Raw genomic sequence first — 19,059 nt, 5'->3', positions numbered from 1 at the left:
CGTTCTTCCCCTAATGCTCTCCCTGCCTTCAACCAAAGGATTTTTTAAAGAAGAACCCAAGCAGAAGTAGCAACATTATGTTTCTATAAACAGATTTCTCTTTCAGGAAACTGATGTTTCTTTTATATATATATAAAAACATATATGTTAAAAAAATACACTACTTTCTTTATGAAAGTAGTATGTTTCCTTATTAAAAAGCCAAATTAAGTTTACCTGTTGTAACCTTACCTGACCAGGTGCTACATCAGTTGGATCAGGGCCATGATGAAACTCTCTATGCAATTTTCCAGAATGCAAGTCTAATACAAATTGCTTCAGTTTACCTGAAACTCTGGAACAAACCAAACAAGAACAACCACAAGTTACAAATTAAGCCCCCCAAAAGTCAGAAGATTTAAAATACTGTTTAGAATAGCCAACATCTGTTCATCAGGCATAGGATGTTCACTTCTAAGTGATTAATACAGGACAGAAAGGCAAATGGACAGAAGGTTTATTAAGGTATCCTGCCAGCTTCTTTTTCTTTCCACTGTCTCCTGAAAACACGGCAAGTATTTCACCATTTCAATAGCTCCCACAGAGTTGTGCTAGCCAATAACTTCATTGTATACTCATTTGAGCTCCCCACCAACCATAATGTAACAGAGAACAGCAGGTTCCAAATGCACAGTTTACAAATACAAATGATGGTCGGGTAGCAGTATTGACAAGACATCTTTGAAAGGTTCTCTAGTGCCTGAGTAACTGCATATACACTAGAGATAAACACTAAGAAGATAACAATTTAAATCTCATCTCAGATCATCTACTGTCACCCACAGCAAATGTGCTAGAACTACAGCATCCAATTTTATCTGTGAAATGTCAAATAAACGATAAAGCTTATAATGAAGAGTTGATCTAATAACTATTAAAGATGAGATCAAAAACTAATGTGAGCACCATGCATGTAATCAAAAAATAATTTATGAATAAGGAGACAGGTTTTGTAGGGAGTCTTATTAGGCCAATTATTAAATTTATGGAAAAGGTATACAGTGAGGCTGTAAGCAACAGTACTACAGATCATTATAAAACTTATGGATAAAAAGTAGTATAATACAAAATCAGAGGGTATCACTACACTAATGTCCATAACTGTATCTCATCCGTATTACTGTGACACACATACATATTACAGTGGTACACAGTGGTATATAATCAGTATTAAGGGCCCTCTTCCCTTTCCAGCTAGGATCAGGAATTATACTAATGTGGATAAGGGGATTCATATCCAATTCTAGGGACAGCAAAATCACTGCTCCCCACTTTAACCTTGGGCTCCTTGCTCTGGTCCAGGCTCCTAAAGGTTAGCCATGCTGCAAGAGACATGCCCATCCAACCTCTTCTGTCCTAATACAATAAAGGCATTTGGTATCTCCTAAAACAATCACCTGAAGCAGGAAGAAATGTCATGCATTACTGAGCCACTGGGATTGTTCTTTATGCAAGAAGGCCCTATCTATTATGCATCCCCAGGAAATTTGAGGAGGGAAGTTGCAAAACAGTCATTTCCCTCCTTGCTAAGTTGATGAGGTCATCAGGGGAGGAATACACCACTGTGAAGGAACTTTTTTTTTCTTTAAAAAAAAGAACCCCACGCCATTAACTATCATCTAGATCTAGCACAGAAAAAAAAATATTGTGCTCATAATGCTTAACCTTTTATTAACATTTCAGCGAAGCTGAATTTTTAAAAGATGGAGACCCCTAAAGCCTCTTACAACTCAGCTGGTTCTTTCCGAAAAGCTATGACTGATCTGTTGAACAGTTCTTACTATCATTTTCAACCTGGCAACAGCAGACTGAATATGGCTGGATGGCCAAAGTTTAAGGACAAATATTGGGTGGTGATCTAATTTGCCTTTGAAGTGGCTATTCTCCAAACAGAACACTCCCTAAAGAGAATAGCAACATTAAAGTTGAGGAAATCTTAACAGGACAGTTCTGAAAGCACAGTGTCCAAACCTTACTGGTCGGTGATGGCAGTGAGATTTCAAGATGGGAATGTCTGGGACCAGTTTGTAAACAAAGGGTCTGGAAAATATAGTTAAATGGCAGAAATCTGTAGAGGGGTACAAAAGTCTCATGATTATTAGATTTTACCTTTTTATAAAGAAACCCCCAAACACAATAAACAAACAAAAAAGAATACCGCTCCGTGAGCAGAAAGTGCCCTGTTCCCAAACTATCAGTTAGGTACCTCTAAATATCATCTCAATCTCCTGGAGCCAGGTTGAATAATTATTTACCATTAAACAACTGTCTACAATCCTTACATCTCCATCATCTTTCATTTGTATGTAATAACAGGTGTACAATCAGGCAAGTAGTTGCTATTTCTTGATAGTGTATCACAGAAACAGAAAAAATGGGCGTAAAAACATAGCATGAAAGTCTAAACTAAAAACCTGTATTACACCTATAAGAGGTATTAATTTATTTTTAGGACTGTTTCAAAAGTGACAGTAAAAAGACTACTTCCAAATTGCAAAAATCCCGCTGATGTGTGGTGAACATAACCTTTCCAAGAAATACAAAGGAGAAAAAAATAGTCACTTTCCAAATTTCAACATGCATAGTTTTAAATGTACAAAAACACCACTACAGATCTAACACTGACAGACTACACTAAGAATAAGTTTGTGGAGAATTACAGGGAAAAGCTGGGTGTGAGCCCTCCTGCCAGATGTAAACACTTCAGATAGAAAAATGCCTGCTGGAACAGCAGACTGAGACACTGGGTTATGTTTACACTGAGTGTTCAGTCTGGGCTTTGAATTCTTGGCTCTGACCCAAATGAACCATAAGAAATACTCTGAGTTTTTAAAAGTATGAATGGGACAGAATTAAAGCCTCAAAGTCTAGACTTCTAACCTGGATTTAACATGCAGGGTATAAAAGCTGGTATCTCCTTTGAGAGAGAAAAACAGAGCTTAACATACAGCCTGTACACAAGACAGGAGGTTTGTTTCATGCTGATGGTCCCTGAAGATAATGTTCACACCTCTTCACTCCTCAAATGAACCATGAAGATCTACTTCCTCTGACTGCTTTTGTGGCAGTGCAATATGCAGAGACAGGCTGATGTAAAGAGGAATTATCAGTGGTATTTCACCAAAAGCACTCACGGATAATGCACAGCCATATTCTACACTGGGCTCAGAAAACTTCAGATACCCATGCCACAAGGATTTCTCTACCAGCGTTTCAGGGTCAGACTAATGCAGGAAGGTTAGAACTGCACAGGAGGAAAAAACCAAACCAACAGTTTGGGCATTTTTACACAGTGTATTTTACAATACTCGTTGCACAGCACAGCAGTTAAACATTCTATGTGAAATTCTGAAGTTTTTAAAGTCGGTATTTTTAGATCGCCACTACAAATACCATGTCAGGCTCCAAATACCTAACTACTATGAAAACAGCAAAACTTAGAATCAAAAGAATAGCAGCATGTATAATGTGAGATTCTCTTTTAGCATATAGCAATGCAACTCCACTTAAAGACTTCGCACCAATTTATGTCACCTTAAGGCTTTGACACCAAACCATACATAGGTAGTCAGTCTTACCTACCCCAGATTTATTCATCTTCCTGTAACAGTACTGTTTAAAATATAAGCACATGTGTTTTCCTTTGTTCTTCACAACAAAAAAAGTGCACTGGGGGGGATGGGGACAAAAAAAAACACCAAAAGAGAATACTTACGACAGGTCACTGAAGTCAGGAAAGACATACATATGCCTAAAGCTATCAATGGCAATAACAGGGCAGTCTGCTGGAGTCTTCTGAATATGGAGGAGTGGGTGCCTGAATTTATCACAGTCAGCATGGAGGAAGTTTATTGTACCTTAAATTGTGAGCACAGACAAAATCCATGTTAAGATTTATTATCCTGAAAACCTAAATACTTTCATAAATATTATAAAGGTGGAGATATTACATAGACTTTGCAACATGCAAAATTTGAAAGTTATTTAAATAGCAACACGCAAAATTTGAAAGATATTTAAATAGTTAACCTCACCAAAGTAACAGCTTTTCTGCAAATGCTTCTGCCCCCAATACAAACTGAAGTTTTGTTTAATGACCTCTCAAACTGTATGAACTCTTCTAGATAAGGAGGATTTCCGAAATGTTTACTAATATATTTTGTTTCTATTTCAATCATTTCCAGAGGAGTCAGCCCTCATTGTCAAAAGCCCTTCGCTCTCAAGAGCTTTAAAACTAGAATTTTTTGGCCTTTATATCCACTTTACTTAATTTGCTTGAAAAAAGTATATTAATAAAAACGTCAAATAGTAAGGAGTTTCTACAAACCCTTTTCACTTATTAACTGTCGTGCAACCTCCTGTTGGAATTTCTCTAAACTCTCCAAGTCACCTTTCATATGGAAAAGAATGAGAAAAGGAAGGCCTTCTTCTGTCAGCTCCTGCACAGAAAACAGAAAACAATTCTCGTTTCTTCCATTTCTAAAGGATACCAAAGTGATTTCAGCAATTTTCATATTCAGTGAGATCTCTGCTTTAAAGACAGCTGAAAGAACAGTATTAAAGACTAACTGCTGACCGTTCATCTAAAATACCTGGATGACGCACTGCAGGTGTCCTTCCCTAATAATCATATACAGCAATTCAAAGAATTAAAAGTATATCTTATCAACATTTTGGGAAGGGATGAATGTGCATTTGAATACTTGTTCAAAAGAAGTAGCTCAATTTTGAGAAACTACAGCTTCCTCATAGATTCAGCCAGAGATGGAAATAGCAATGAGGTCAGAACAACACAGTATTAAATGCTAAGAAAAGCTGAGTGTAAGTGCTAGACCTTGTGCTAGCTTGGTTCATGTTGTAAGCTGGTATTTTCCTAGCATAATACAAAGAATGAGCATCTTTAAATATCTCATTAAAAAAAAAAAAGGCAGAAGTAATGACAGAGCTACATTCCTTGCAATCAAGTACTACTCTTTTGCCAATAACAGTCTCTTGATTGGCCATCTATATAGTACCCTTATTAGATTCACAGGCTAGTATATTATTAAAATTGATGAACAAATTAAAACCTCTGTTGGATGAGTAAGCTTTACTTCATCATAGAACACACTTCTATGGACAGATAAATGTAGGAACTCTGTGACTACTTCATTCAGGATTTTTGTTTTATTTAAAAACTTCAAGGATTTCCTTGCTCCAAAAGTGATTATTAGGCAATTTTGAATATCAGCTCAACCTATGAGAATAGGAGAAATAATCATTTATCATCTAACAACTATCTACAACCTTGCCAACTTTCATTTGTATAACCAGTGTACAAACAAGTGCTGCTATTACTTTGATACTATTCTGTATAATAAAATCTATGTTTTTGAGAAAGACAGCACTCACTCATTCGATCACCAGACATAATAGTTTCCTGAGATATTTTCAATTTGCGGTAAGTTGGAAGAAACATATACCAGTAAGCAGCCAGTTAAAGGGCGTACATGAGATGGCTATCACTTTCCCTTCAAGCAAGTCTGCTCAATTAAGACAAAGCTTCATCTTTTAATGGCGGATTCAGAACATACGCATAATTTCAGTGGTCTTGACTAAACTGAAACTTCTCGATCCATCCCTAAAGCAATCACTAATCACGTTTGCTCATTCTCATTTTTATACAGATGAACCGGGCTGGGCCTCTGCCTCCTCTCCTATGAGGCAATAGGAAACAAAAAAAAATCTGTTTCATACTGTTATGTTTATGGCTCCATTTCTTCACCACTTCTAGCAGATATGTTTTCAGAGGATGAAATCTCAAACAGAGCGTGGGTATTCAAAGCTCCACTCTTGCTTGCAAAGCAGCTAAAAGGACCGATGACCTTTGCTTCAATATCTGCAGAATTTAACCCTCACATGTGGCAAGTGAAACTTGTGAAATCAATTAATCTCCAAAGAGGTTGTCAGGACAGGTGGCTTCAAAGCCTTGGTAGCTTTGGCCATAGCTAGCTTCCGTAAAATATCTTCCTTTGTTTGCTTTTCTATTCTAACTATTATAGCAGGTCTTAGTGATCAGGACATAGCAAATGCAATAGCAATTTCATTTGCTTTAGACTGCTCCCCTCGAACTATGGCTTATTTGGCACAAATCAACAGATTTTTCTGTCAGAATCAGAGCTTCCCAAGTTTCTTCTATATGCCTTTGTGAAACTTTTTACCCTTTCAAAAATTTACACTTCAGCATCACAGTTGCACCACATGATTCATCGCAAGATTACACAAAATATGTAAGAAAACAAAACAGACCTATCTTTTGAAAGATATTACTGATCCCCAAAACCTTTTTATGTTAAGTACAAGGAATCTTTCTAAAACGGACAGTCATTTCAAACAGAAGATCGTATTTTAGAGTTCAATAACTATGTGTTGTCTAAAGTCACAATGATGAACTCTGTTCAAATCTTGCATTTTCCTAGCTAGCCTGTTCTCAATACTTGTCAGATAATGAAAAGAAAGAAAGAAAACAAGGAGGGGAAAAAGTGTAGTTTACAGAGGCCAATTTCAATTTTAAATTGAATTTAGTTTGTGCTAGAAATTTTTGTCTTTATCTTATTTTACAGTATTCTAGTATCAAAAATGCAGCTTAACAGTCACAGTACTTCACATTTTTACTCTATAGTATTGTGCAGTGTACATTAAGAGTCTTAAAATCCTATACAGTTTCAGCAGGCAGTATCTCCATTTTGGCATGTTTAAATTTGTTTGGTTACTGGCAACACTGAAATTTTTAAACAAATGTTGCTAGGCAAAATGTCAAGTTGGAACAACTTGGGCTTGTAAACATCTGCCTAAGTAAACAGGAATAGAAGCTTACAAGAACACCCAGAAAAATCAGGACGCAATGTGATACAAACTGACAATGATGAACCTTGGCTTCTAAGGCTCAGGATCCAATTTCACCATGGGAAAAGTACACTGAAAATCTACCATGCAGTTCTAAAAATGTGGCATCTTTTACATATTGAGATGCAAATGAAGAATTAAAATTTTTTTAACTAACAGAACTTTCCAATAAAACTTGGCAGTATTGACTAGATGGTTGTACTCAACCTATTCTGTCCATCCCATCCTATCTCTCCCTCTGTTAGGTAATCTGTGTTCTGTGTGCCTATGTGCCTAGAACAGCAGTGTTTTAGACACTGTACAAGCAGGACAAAAAAAGTTTTTAAAGTGTGTGGGGGTGTAAATATTTGGAGACAGGGTCTGTAAATTGAGAACAAACAACTGATTCTTCTGTCATATGATTGATTCTTTGTTTTCCAATCCCATGTGAACAGTGTACTGCAATCTGTTATAAACCTCGCCAGCTTTTAACAGATGATATGGCTAGTTATAAATACTCCTTTTGAGTTACTGTGAACTTGCTAATTGGTTTATTTTCTTCTGGATATTTTACAAATAGTTTATAAATGGGAGCTGGAAATGGATGAAACAGAAGAACAAGTAACAAAAGAAAAAAAATACTGAAACAAAATAAGGGCAGTGAAAAGAAAAAAGATGTTTAAAAGCAACCCCCAAAATTCCATCGTATGAATTACAGCTAAAAGAAGAAACTCTAGGGAAAGGGGATGCAAAACTAGAAAGATCAAGAACGTAACAGTGCTTAACAAAAAATACGACATGATTTTTATTAGAATTCAGAGAAATGACCAACTGCAGAGCTGGTCAACCACCATTCAAAACATTTATTTATTAGATAATGCTTTGGAAATGGTCAATATATTAGTATTTTTCTACTATTAACCTTAAAGTTTAAAAGCTGGCAGAACAATAGTCCATAATTGTTTTCTTTTTTGAACCGTCATGGACATGTTTGACATAGATATTTTCTACCCTGCCTAGAAATGTTTTTTCAAGCTCATAATATATGCAAAAAGCACTTAAGCAACATTTATCTATTGATTTTAAAACAAATCAGCATTTAGTCATAATCTCTGCCTAAATACTATCATGTGCTTATTTCAGATGAATAATACAATCTACCAAAGGATTTACACAGCCATATGTGCCTTCACACATGCACATATTCTCATTCTTACATTTCAAAGTGTACACACACTGCAAATCTTCAGATTCTTCTGATATATGAATGCTATATGCATGATTATAATCTTTTACTCTGGTACAGTATGAAACTGCTATGAATCTGCTTCCAGTGAGCTTCTAGTCTAATCTAAAAGCTCCAATACAATGAAAAGATACTGAATTACAGCTATTTTCTGTAAAAAGCAAAGCATGCAGAAAGTTTTTTGCCATGGATTGAACACCTTGAAAGAGACATTTTGGTTTTGAGGGTAAACCCCCACCTCCAAAAGGAGACTAGTAGAAAAAAATTCTTACCTCCCCATTTTCAAATGTAATTTCTCGAACTAGAGGTACACATTTATCTTGTGTCCATGCATAAACCAAATCAAAATTGGTTAGCGACCCTAAATACACCATATCTGGAGCATTTTCCTGTTGAAAAGAAGACACTAACTGTGAAACAATAAAAATGATACTACCAACAAATAAGACTATCTACCTGACATACAGGTGACAATACTTACACAAATACGGAAGGCTAGTCTTACAACAACATTTGGCAGTTGTGCATGCAACATTTCTATGAACTACCGTACCAAAGTACAAAGCGCAAATAAAATGATCTCTTATACAATCAACTGCATTAAGATAATTTAGGAAGAATTGAAAAGATATTTTGCTTCTAAAGTAGGAATGATTAGAATAAATGCTATTTAGATTTCTGTCAGGTAGAGAAGCATCCTTAAAAAAAAACATTGAGATACAAATTGCATGTGGCTATTAAGCTCTTTCATGCTGATACTTAGGAAGACTCACCAAAAAAACTTCGAAGTGCTACAAGACTTGAAACTGGTATTTCACATTTGCTTTCTCAGAGAGATATGAATAAATGTTTTTTCTTTTTTTACTAGAAAGTTTAACTCAGAAGTCAGTGCTGCCATGTTTTAATGTAATTACAATCTTGGTTAACACCAGGTTAAGCAGGGACATGATTAAATGCCTCTGAATTTGGAAACGCCCATTTAAACTAGGTAACCTAATAAATTCTGTTTTCACAGAAGAAGGCTTGAAACTGTATTTCCCCTTAGTTTTTCTTCTCTTTTGTAAATAGCTCTTTTTATACATTAATTTGAAAGAGAAGCATATGTTCAGATTATAATTACATTCCTAAAAAGTCTTGCAGATGTCTTCTGTACTGCATTTTTTTCAAGTAAAACTATGTCCATGAGAGTTTATTAACATGCAGCTATTGTTATTAAATGTTTTTATGATGAGAACAACTCTTAGCCCCAGGTAGGCTAAGCCATGTAAGACAGGCAAGTGATAGTCAGAACAGCCCTAGCAATTGTCACTTGCTTTGAGAAAAATAAGGTGTACCAGCTAGTGAACTTCACAGTTTGAGACATTCGCAGAACACAAGATGTCTAAATACTTGATCAGCTGACTGTGTTTCTAGGAAAAACCAATTACTAGACGGTGAAATTTAAAATGACAGATTTAGGTTTTGTATACTTAACAGAAAACAAATGAGACTGAGATCTTCATTTCACTAACTCAGGAACACTAGTTCCTATGACTCTAACTATTTCTCACAATATTTAATGATGAAATCAAATTTGGATTTGAGATGCAGTAACATACTGAATGGTTTGAACATAGTCCCCATTAGTTCATATTCATATATAAGGAGAATAAGCAGAATAAAATACTTTGTTTAGACTTACCCCTGGTGGCTTGTAGATTACATTGTCCCCGCTAAATCTCTCTGGTTTTGAAATAGCCCTACAACAAACCAACCAGTAAGCATGTCTTGGTACAGACAAATGTAAGATAACTGTGTTACCAAAAAATCATACTTTAATTTGTCATCTCCGCTTTACTATTTTTCCCCTTCAATATTCGACAATTAAACTGTAAAGTGACTCCACAGAAACTTGGTCTGGCTAGACGAGAGGGCAGTAATGGAGTTGACAAGATTTATCTGTAAGAATAGAAGTCTGGAGTAAAGGTGCAACTTGCACTTTGGTGCAAGTGATGAACGTTGGTACAACTCAGTAAGGGACAGATTTGGAAAAAGAAGTGAAATAGAACGCTACTGGAGAATAATCTTCACCTCATTATTAATCAGATAATTTTGTAAATTGTAAAATAAATACCTTTTCTTAAGGAAGGAAAGGAGAGAGAAGGGGATTTTTGTTTGCACTTATTCTTCCTGTACAATTGTTTATGCTAAAAATTTAGGTCCTATTTACCCTGATAAAGAAGGGCCTTATCAAATTCTGCCTTCCTGGCACAGGTAATGAGAAGGAGATGGGCAGCAAATAAGCCTACACTGCCTGTTTTTATCTTCAAAATGGATCAAGAGAGCACAACAAGACATGGCACACTATTCTGACCACTGATGCATTGGTACATGTTCACCTGGAGAATACATGCAATTCTGCCTTGCCATTTAGCTTAGTATTTCACCTTAATAAATCCCCCCGCCCGGTCTCTGGCATATTTTGTGGTTCCTTAAGCACAATCACAAAAGGAGCATTCTGAAAGCCACCTCAGAAATGAGCATCTCCTATTAAAACTAATGGGAACAGCTACATACTCAAAATAGGAAAGAGAAAAAAATAAGGAAAGAACCCCCCCCCCCCAAATGAGTCCTTTCACTGTCTTCAGACATTAAAATAGATCTCCTCTCTTCTTCTCCCTAAGTGTTCCAGCACAACTCACATTGGCAAGATCGAATAGACTAGTTGCATATGTCACAAAGAGTGAGATGAATTACTTATTTCTTTTGCCTTTTAGCATAGGCTAAAAAAGAAAGCATGTTAACCTCTGAGAAACTCTAGCTAAGGTTTCCAGCTTTTCCAATTAGTATCCATCTTAAATTGCTTAAATATAAGCATTGTTCAAGACTGATTAAGAGAGAGAAGAGAGAGGAAAAAGACAAGTATAAATATCTCAATTTATCTCACTGCAAGATGAGATGACTCCCCCAGGGTTCAGAACAGATTAGAGGACCAAACAACAAAAGATATAACAATACTTAACTCAAAGTACTTATGTTTTATTTATTTCATTTGATCCAATTATCCTTCTCATATCACATACAAAAGACATGTCTTGCATGGTATGTTACACCTCTCACTACTTTGACAGATGTGTATTAAAAAAAAAAAAAGAAAAGAGTATTTTTGTACTCCAGTGCTCCAATAATGCAAAATTAAGCAGATGTTAACAGGAATTCTGGCACACTCCTCTTTCTCCCCATTTTTTTCCCTCCATTTTCATTTGCCTAGCTGTATCTCAAAACAAAATTTATTTCAATGGCTCCAGAACAAAAGAATCATTACTCCTTTGCGATCATCATCACTGAGCTAACCACCCACATCCCAAACAATCCTTCACTGAATTAGAGTAAACGGAAGACTTGGAGGCCACCTGCCCAATCACCGCTTAATAAGCTCATTATACTGTATAAATAAAAGCTATACAGTACAGACTACTGTGGAACCCAAAAGGTCCTCCTCTGTGTTCTTCCACTTCAATTGCTGTAATTGTGACTGATTTGTACCAGGCAGGTCAAATAACACAGGGACATAACATGAAAATCCAAAATCTCTGAAGATAATCCTTTTAAAAATTACTACCAAAATGAAAAAACTTCCTTTTTTGTTTAGACTTTTCTCCTTGAGCCAGTAATATGAAGGAGAGGTGAACGTCTGGAACCACACAAACCCACCGTATTTGCTTGCTAACACCAAATCAAAAGAGTTCTTAGATTGACCATTCTCTTCCATGAATTATCTACATTTTATCATAGCCTTTTCAGATAAAAGTATTTTTGTTTTGTTTTGTTTTTCTGCATTTGGCTTCCTATGCCGTGACTCAGCAGCACATTCCCTTCCACTTCTGCAGACATTTTTGATTCTCCTCTGTTGTAGTTCTGTCTTCAAAAACTAACTCTGATATACCTTTGCAGTTTCTCCTGTAGCTTACACAGCTCTTCTCTCTCATTCATCTCTCATCTTAACGGAATTGTAAGAATCAGTTGTTTCAAGTAAAATTTTACATATCAAGATGATCAGCAGCTAAGTACCACTAACAACATTTAAAATAAGCCATTAAAATTACCTAAAGCCAGAACAATCTTGGCATAGCAGGAAATAGCTCTGCCATGACAGAAGTTAGTGAACTATTTTTTTTCCTGCCAAATTGACCGTTTTCAGTTCATTTTAACTTACTAGAAGTCTGAACATGATAGCTCATGTTCCCATATATCTGATGAACTCTTTGTTCGTACCAAAATCAGAAACCCCTTCCCAGGGACTATTGGGATGCTCTTTATCTGCCTTATCAGCAAGGTTTTTAAATGAAGAGTCTGACTGATCAGGGCCAGCAACCCACGAAACACTTGGCCACTTATATTCTGTTTATAATGGAAAACGCTGTTCCATAGCCAGCATCTTCCCTGGAAGTCTATTCACACACAATTTTATTTATTTTATTTTATTTATTTATTTATTTATTTTTTAAAGGAAGCTTGAGGATCATAGCCATTCGGAGACGAAAGCGTATTTGGTTTCCAGGATTGCTGTTTGGAAGGCTTCACTTTAAAACAGTAACAGTTCGTGGCTAGAAAGGGAACATAAGTCTGGAGAAGAGTCTTAATAAGCCTGCTGGGAAACCTGTAACTACACAGACTGGCTACAAATAATAAAACTCTGATCTGTTCCATTATGTTTGCTTATTGCAAAGTTAGAAAGCTTTGCTAGGGACACTACTGAACTGAAAGCTTTTCAGGAGCAGAACACCTTTCCTCAGAAAATGGATGAGTAGGATGTGGAAGCCTGCCACCTGAAAGGCTTCCATCTAGACTAAGCCGCATATACAAGGCAGACTATTTCTAGAACTGGATAGCAACTATGGGTATTGCACTTTTAAAAACCAGAAGGCAAAAATAAAGCTATTGGAAGCTATCTGAGATGTAAATTCATGTGTGGGAAAACAACTACTACCACATATCTGAGAATGTACAGATAAATACACTGTTCATTTAAAGTAAGATAGATTCTCCGAGTTTCTCGGGGGGTCACAGCCTGATTCTGTTCTGAAGCAGGTAACAGCATCATTCATTTCAGGTCCAGAACATGTAAATCATTTGGACATTAATTTGATCTAGCTAAACTGAGAGGCAGCATAAGAGTGGATGTTCTAAGAGCATTTTCATCAGAGTCCTTGCAGTTAGCAGATATTAGCCCAAAACTATTTTTGGCCAGAGAGTAATCCACTTAATCAGAGATGTCTGTCAGCTGGGAGCTCATAGAATTAAGATTTACTAGCAGAACGAATTAAAGAGAGATTAACAAAAGCTTATTAATGTTAGACATTTTCGTACTGTTCAGAGAGGGGGGGAAAAAAAAAGCCTCACAAGAAACTTAAACCCCACTTCCTCCTCTGTTCACTGGAAAAGCCAGCTATTGCAGTTTAAGCGATACTTCCACATCAAACTGGCAAGCCCTCTAGAACAAAGATAGGGATTCCACACAAGCCTCACAGCTAACCTCAGAATTAGGGTTAAACATACACTGTCCAGGTTTATTAGTACAAAGATAATAAAGCAACTACTGTTAGAAACCTAGGGCATCAACTTTTTATTTTCAGGACAAGTTAAAAATAACATATTAAAAAAAAAATGTACAGTAACTACTCCAAGAACAGTATCCAACCACAGAACACTAACACGGTGCTGTGGAAGACTCTGTATTTCTCATTACACCAAGCTGACCTACAGCAAACTAATGAACACTAAACTTGAACAATGGGAGAGGGAACCTTAAAGCTATTATCTCACTAGTGATTTTTAAAAGGCATTTCTGAGAAGAACAGAAAGTCATTTGAGAGGGTAAAAAGAAAAAGTGCAAGCTACTACTGAATAATTCTTTTTTTTTTCAGAAAAGAGGAGGAAAAAAACCTATAAAAACAGCCATATTTTAAATAAAAATAAATTAAGAGGTTGCTAAAAGGAGTTACTCAGTCTGTAAATCTACAAAGTTGTTAAATCTCTGCCAAAAAGTTCTTAAACTCTTCCCTACTTGTTCCCCTCTCCCTCCAAGGAAGCAGGTTCTCAGGAGGCAACCGAGTAGAATCTCTCGCTAAAAACTCCTCCTTTACATTTAAACTATACTGATGAAGAGCAGAAAAAAGAAAAGAATGTAAATCAGAGTCAGATTTCACAATTCAGTCACATTAAGACTAGGAAGATTACTCCCCCCTCCTCTGGTTTCTCTCCGAGTACTGATCTGTTAAAGTCTAGTTCCTTCAGTTCTGACACAATTAAAGTATTAAAAGAGTTCTTTCAATTAAATTATATATAATTCATTAACATAATTGCAGTAATGGAGTAATGAAATCAATACATTTAAAAACTTACCCAAACGCAGACAGGAATACACAATCATCATGCAAAATATTTGCTACTCTTTCAAAAGTTCGGTAGTTGTCAGAGTCCTTTTGCTCAAAGTATCCAACAATATTTCTTCTACTGCGCTGTAAAAACAAAGGTTAAATTATAATTTATATCAAATTATCAAAAACTATCATTACTTCCCAAAGATGATAAATACAGAAGTGCTGTTCACTCAACACTAAATTATTGGGCAAAATCTATTTCCTCTCTGTTTGTAAATAATATGCATTATACAAAGACGCAAAGATTTTAATATTTAGAAGCATTCTTGTGAATGTGTTTCCAGTGAAGGAATAATAAAAGTATCTTGTTTCACTTCAATTGATTTAAAGGTAAAATAAGTAGTGGTGTTATTCTGATAAAATTAATGAAGTTGAAAGGGTTATTAATATTGGAATTAATTTGTAATACTGGAAATAATGATCTGGTTTCATTGCTAGCTTAAAAGAAGTGCTTACAACACTTCCGAATGGAACTCCACACCCTCCCTCCCCGATATCAACATGTACTTCAAATACATTATGTTCCACAAATTAATCCCCTCCCCCCACCCCAAACCCTATGAATATATGTTAAAGGAAGAAAATCAAGACTTACATCAAGAGTACTAATTTCTTCCAAATCCTGGATTTCCTGAATAGGATTGCTCTTCTGTTGCCTGATATAATCTGCTATTGCTGTCACAGATCTCTGGCCCCTGTATTCTCTCTTCATCATCATTCCATTTCGGAAGAGCTTCAGGGTTGGGTATTTGCTTATCCTGTATCTCTGAGCTATGTCCGCTAAAAAAAGAAATTAAGAAAAAAAAGTACAAATAAACACACTGAACATGAAATCTTTTATATGCATGTGTGCACACAGTATGTGTGCACCAGCAGTCACACATGTCTAAACAAGAACAACCTGAAAAACACTGCAGAGGAGAGAATGGATAGCTACAGTATTTCCATACTGTATTTATGTGCAAAAGTCTAGGTTCAATTCAGTCAACCACATTCATTTAGTACCCTTCCTAAGAGATAAAGACAGTATAAAAAGCAAACAAGGATCCCAAAAGCTAGGCAAATCTCAGTTAATCCACGCAAAAAGCAATTTTAATAAAATAAACCATCCCCTCTTTTTTTAAACTCACTACCATTTTTATCCCAAATACAGTACTGAAAATACAACTGTCATCTCTTAAATTTAAGAGAACTTGAACCCTGTGCAAAGTGCTTCTTTGGACCTATGAAGGCCAGAAGACTGCTGTTATAAATCTGAGCTGTTTGGTTTTTGAACAGACACAAAGATTCAGCTTTTGAAGTTAAAGCATCTCTTGTCTGCCAGTGTCAGTGTTTTCTTAAAGACATCATTCACATCTATGCTTGTAGCCCAACTTCTTTCTTTCAGACTTGGACTGCTCTCCTGAAGCACAGAACTTCCATACAATGAAACAACATGCAATCGCATTAATCTAACATAAAAGCTTAGTCGCGTTAAGAACTTTTGATTTTCATCCTTATATAACAGTTTAGCTATTTAACTGTTATTTATTCATTAAATTTACAAATGTAAATAAAAAATAAATAAAATGGAAAGTGGTCTTAACAGCAGCACAATTAAATTAGAAAAGGACCAAAGAAGGAAGCTGAGCAGTAGAAGTAATGAAGCCCAGTTTCCTGTGAATGTGTCCTGTGTCCCGTACCTTCAGCCACAACTATCACAGCAATCTGGTTCTTCCCTATACCCTACCAAAATACTTCAAGTGTCCCCTTGTCCCTCTTCCACTTTGGTTAATTACTGGGGCAGAGCAAGTTGCACAAAGTGTGGCAGCTAGATCCCAGCTATGCATTCACAGGGTAGCTTATGCATGGGTATTAAGCAGTTAATGGCGCACCGAACAGGCTCCATCACTGTTGAGCTCTTACTGCAGCCTTTAACAAAGTTCATAGGTACTTCATAGCTTTGAATTCTCTTCCCTCTTTCAGATGTGGCTGAAGTTTGGCAACAAGCTTCAGGGAGTTTTAAGAGCACTGAATGGACAAACAAGGTACCAGCATAAGCTTTGGATTCTTAGGAAAACAAGGCTAAAAATAAATAGAGACAAAGTAGCTAACTGCCCAGTAGATTTCTGCAAGCACTTTTTTTGCTGTTCAATTAAATCCTTCTGTCAACTCCTGCCGTGGAAGTATACCTAGAAGCAAACAAACAAACCCACATAGCCTCTATGAAAACTGAGTATCTTCTAATATAGGATGGGCTCCAGTTGACCTAAATCTCAAAATCTAACCCAAAAGCCAACTCAATCCCAAGACCTGATCAGTCTGCCCATTTTCCAGGGCTTCCGTTCTTTTGAGGCGACTAATTCTAGTCAACCATATCTACACTGTTTCCTGTATACCTCTCAAGGAAAGAGACAGACAGTGAAGTTAAATGGACTGCCTTATCATTTGGAGACACTCTAGCGTCATCCAGTCAACAGATGACAGAGGCACTGAAACTGTGGGCTGAATGTATGTCTTGCTACTTCTCACTGCTTCCATAGAAGCCGAAGGATACATTTCGGGTGAACTGGATTGGCCCATGGTAGCTGGGCAACTAAATGAAGACAAGACTGAATTCCACCCATCAGCCCATCTAGAACAATCATGAATAATGTAAAAATTAGTCCTCTCTGATAAGAATGTCCATTATACTCGCTTAAATTTAATACAAAGCAGATTTGCTTACATTTAAACAGGAATGTGACAGAAGTCTTTTGAAAACTATTACTTAGACTATTACTGCGCAAACTGCTGAAACTGGAGAGCTAACATACATCTCTTAGCTGCAAAACAAAATTAAATCACTGTGGAGCTGGAAGTCAGTCAGTTCTCTATAGAACTGAATCTATAACTGCCCTCCAGACCCATAAAGCACTCCACATCATTCGGACTTTAGAGAGATAACAAAAATTGAATTTCCTTGCTGCCTCGGGAACAGTCAGTGAAACAATGTGTTTTAATTGCTAATAAAGAGCTACTAATCTCTTGCAGCTTCAGTTAATGTAAGCAATTTTTGTATCAGCTGTACAGCTTAACCTCATCTGAGAACTGAAAACTAAATTTGCATGGCAAAAGAATGAGAACCATGCAACGGTCTTGTTGTACAAGATCATTCTTTAGCATCCCTCAAATTGATAAGCTTAAAAACTTCACCAGTTAAGCCCAGTTCATAACATGCCTCATCTCCCTGTAAAGTGTTACAGAATTCAACCCATCAATTCTGGCTGAGGAAAGGTTTGAACTGTTTCCTAAATATCCACAAAGAGTTTTTTAATGCACTAATTACAGTTAAAATTAAGACAACAACAATTCATCCCCTCAATTCAGAGTATTGTTATTTCAATTTAATCCAAATTTCTCAAGGAAACAAAGTACCTTTTGACACAATATTAACAAGTATTAGATACTTTTTTTTCCTCCTTTAAAATATTCTTACTTTTTAATTAAAGTCCTTAAAAAATGACTGCAAGAAGCTGCAAAGTAAAATGGGGGAGTGATCACTTTATATTTGCTTAGTGGAGTAAAAAAGTTCTATCTTGTTGATAGAAAAACCTTCAGTCTGACAGTATGTCAGTGTAGCGAAACTTAACTAGTCTGATAAAAGACATGAAGCCTAACCTATCAAGGTTTCTTATGCAAATCTCTCACAAGCATATTGAAATTAAAGACTGCAACTACACTATATAATCTAGGAGAGGAAGGGGGCCACAATCCGCTCTGCAGCAAGAGAACATCAACACTACACTTTTTGTCTCACAACATGAAGTCTTTCTTCAAGATAGGGTTAAAACACACTTCTGTAGTAGTATAATATGCACACTTTGCAGAACGTTCATGCCAGTAAGTCTTGAAGTTGAATGTTCTGAGACAGATTTCAGTCCCTGGGGCTATGAATCTTCATCAAGAGCTAAAGTCACATAAAAAGAAAAAAAACCTAATGATAACAAAATGCCCACTGCCAAGACTGAATTCAAGCACCACTTCCTAAGTCAGTACTTGCATGCTCTTTATAAATTATATTGAGAATCCAGGAATACTGATATTTGAACTAAGACAGAGACAACAGTCCTACACGAATATTTGAAAATCATTTTTTTTAAACAAAATATAAAATGCAAGTACATGAAAAATTGTTTGAATTCATTCAAAAGTCAAACAGAGTACATCTTAAATATTTCATTAAACCCTGGCATTTGATACAGGTAGAGCTAACGTAAGCAGAGCTATGACAAAATTATATTCCTTTTAAAATTGGAAATACACAATGCAAATACATGAAATATTGTTTGAATTCATTCATAGATCACATCTGTTATAGTAAATCCTAAAATAAATTTTAAAATATTTCCAGACATTCTCACTGCACATTTTCTGATGAGAGATTCGATACAGATATGGGTAACCTACCAAAAGAAGAAAAACACCTCCCAGCCATGATTTTTCATTTTCTTTAAAAAATATAAACCT

At 36.1% G+C, this 19,059-nt stretch overlaps 2 protein-coding genes across 2 annotated transcripts in view; one reads left to right on the top strand and one right to left on the bottom strand.

Annotated features, from left to right (window-relative positions):
* The window catches only part of ERP44 (endoplasmic reticulum protein 44), a 58,034-nt gene that overhangs the window by 2,978 nt on the left and 35,997 nt on the right, over positions 1 to 19,059 (bottom strand). The window contains exons 5-11 of the mRNA XM_026108616.2: positions 15,167 to 15,351; positions 14,534 to 14,649; positions 9,831 to 9,888; positions 8,422 to 8,538; positions 4,367 to 4,478; positions 3,755 to 3,896; positions 232 to 334 (exon numbers count right to left, since the gene is read on the bottom strand). Of these exons, the coding sequence (XP_025964401.1) occupies positions 232 to 334; positions 3,755 to 3,896; positions 4,367 to 4,478; positions 8,422 to 8,538; positions 9,831 to 9,888; positions 14,534 to 14,649; positions 15,167 to 15,351 (833 nt within the window). The remainder of the gene's footprint in view (positions 1 to 231; positions 335 to 3,754; positions 3,897 to 4,366; positions 4,479 to 8,421; positions 8,539 to 9,830; positions 9,889 to 14,533; positions 14,650 to 15,166; positions 15,352 to 19,059) is intronic.
* STX17 (syntaxin 17) overlaps positions 1 to 19,059 on the top strand; it is a 66,497-nt gene that overhangs the window by 38,807 nt on the left and 8,631 nt on the right. The window lies entirely within an intron of this gene.

Source organism: Dromaius novaehollandiae, chromosome 2, assembly GCF_036370855.1.
Source record: "Dromaius novaehollandiae isolate bDroNov1 chromosome 2, bDroNov1.hap1, whole genome shotgun sequence".
In the NCBI taxonomy this organism is placed as follows: domain Eukaryota; kingdom Metazoa; phylum Chordata; class Aves; order Casuariiformes; family Dromaiidae; genus Dromaius; species Dromaius novaehollandiae.
The sequence above is the reverse complement of the archived record's forward strand: the minus strand, read 5'-3'. Positions and strand labels throughout refer to the sequence as shown.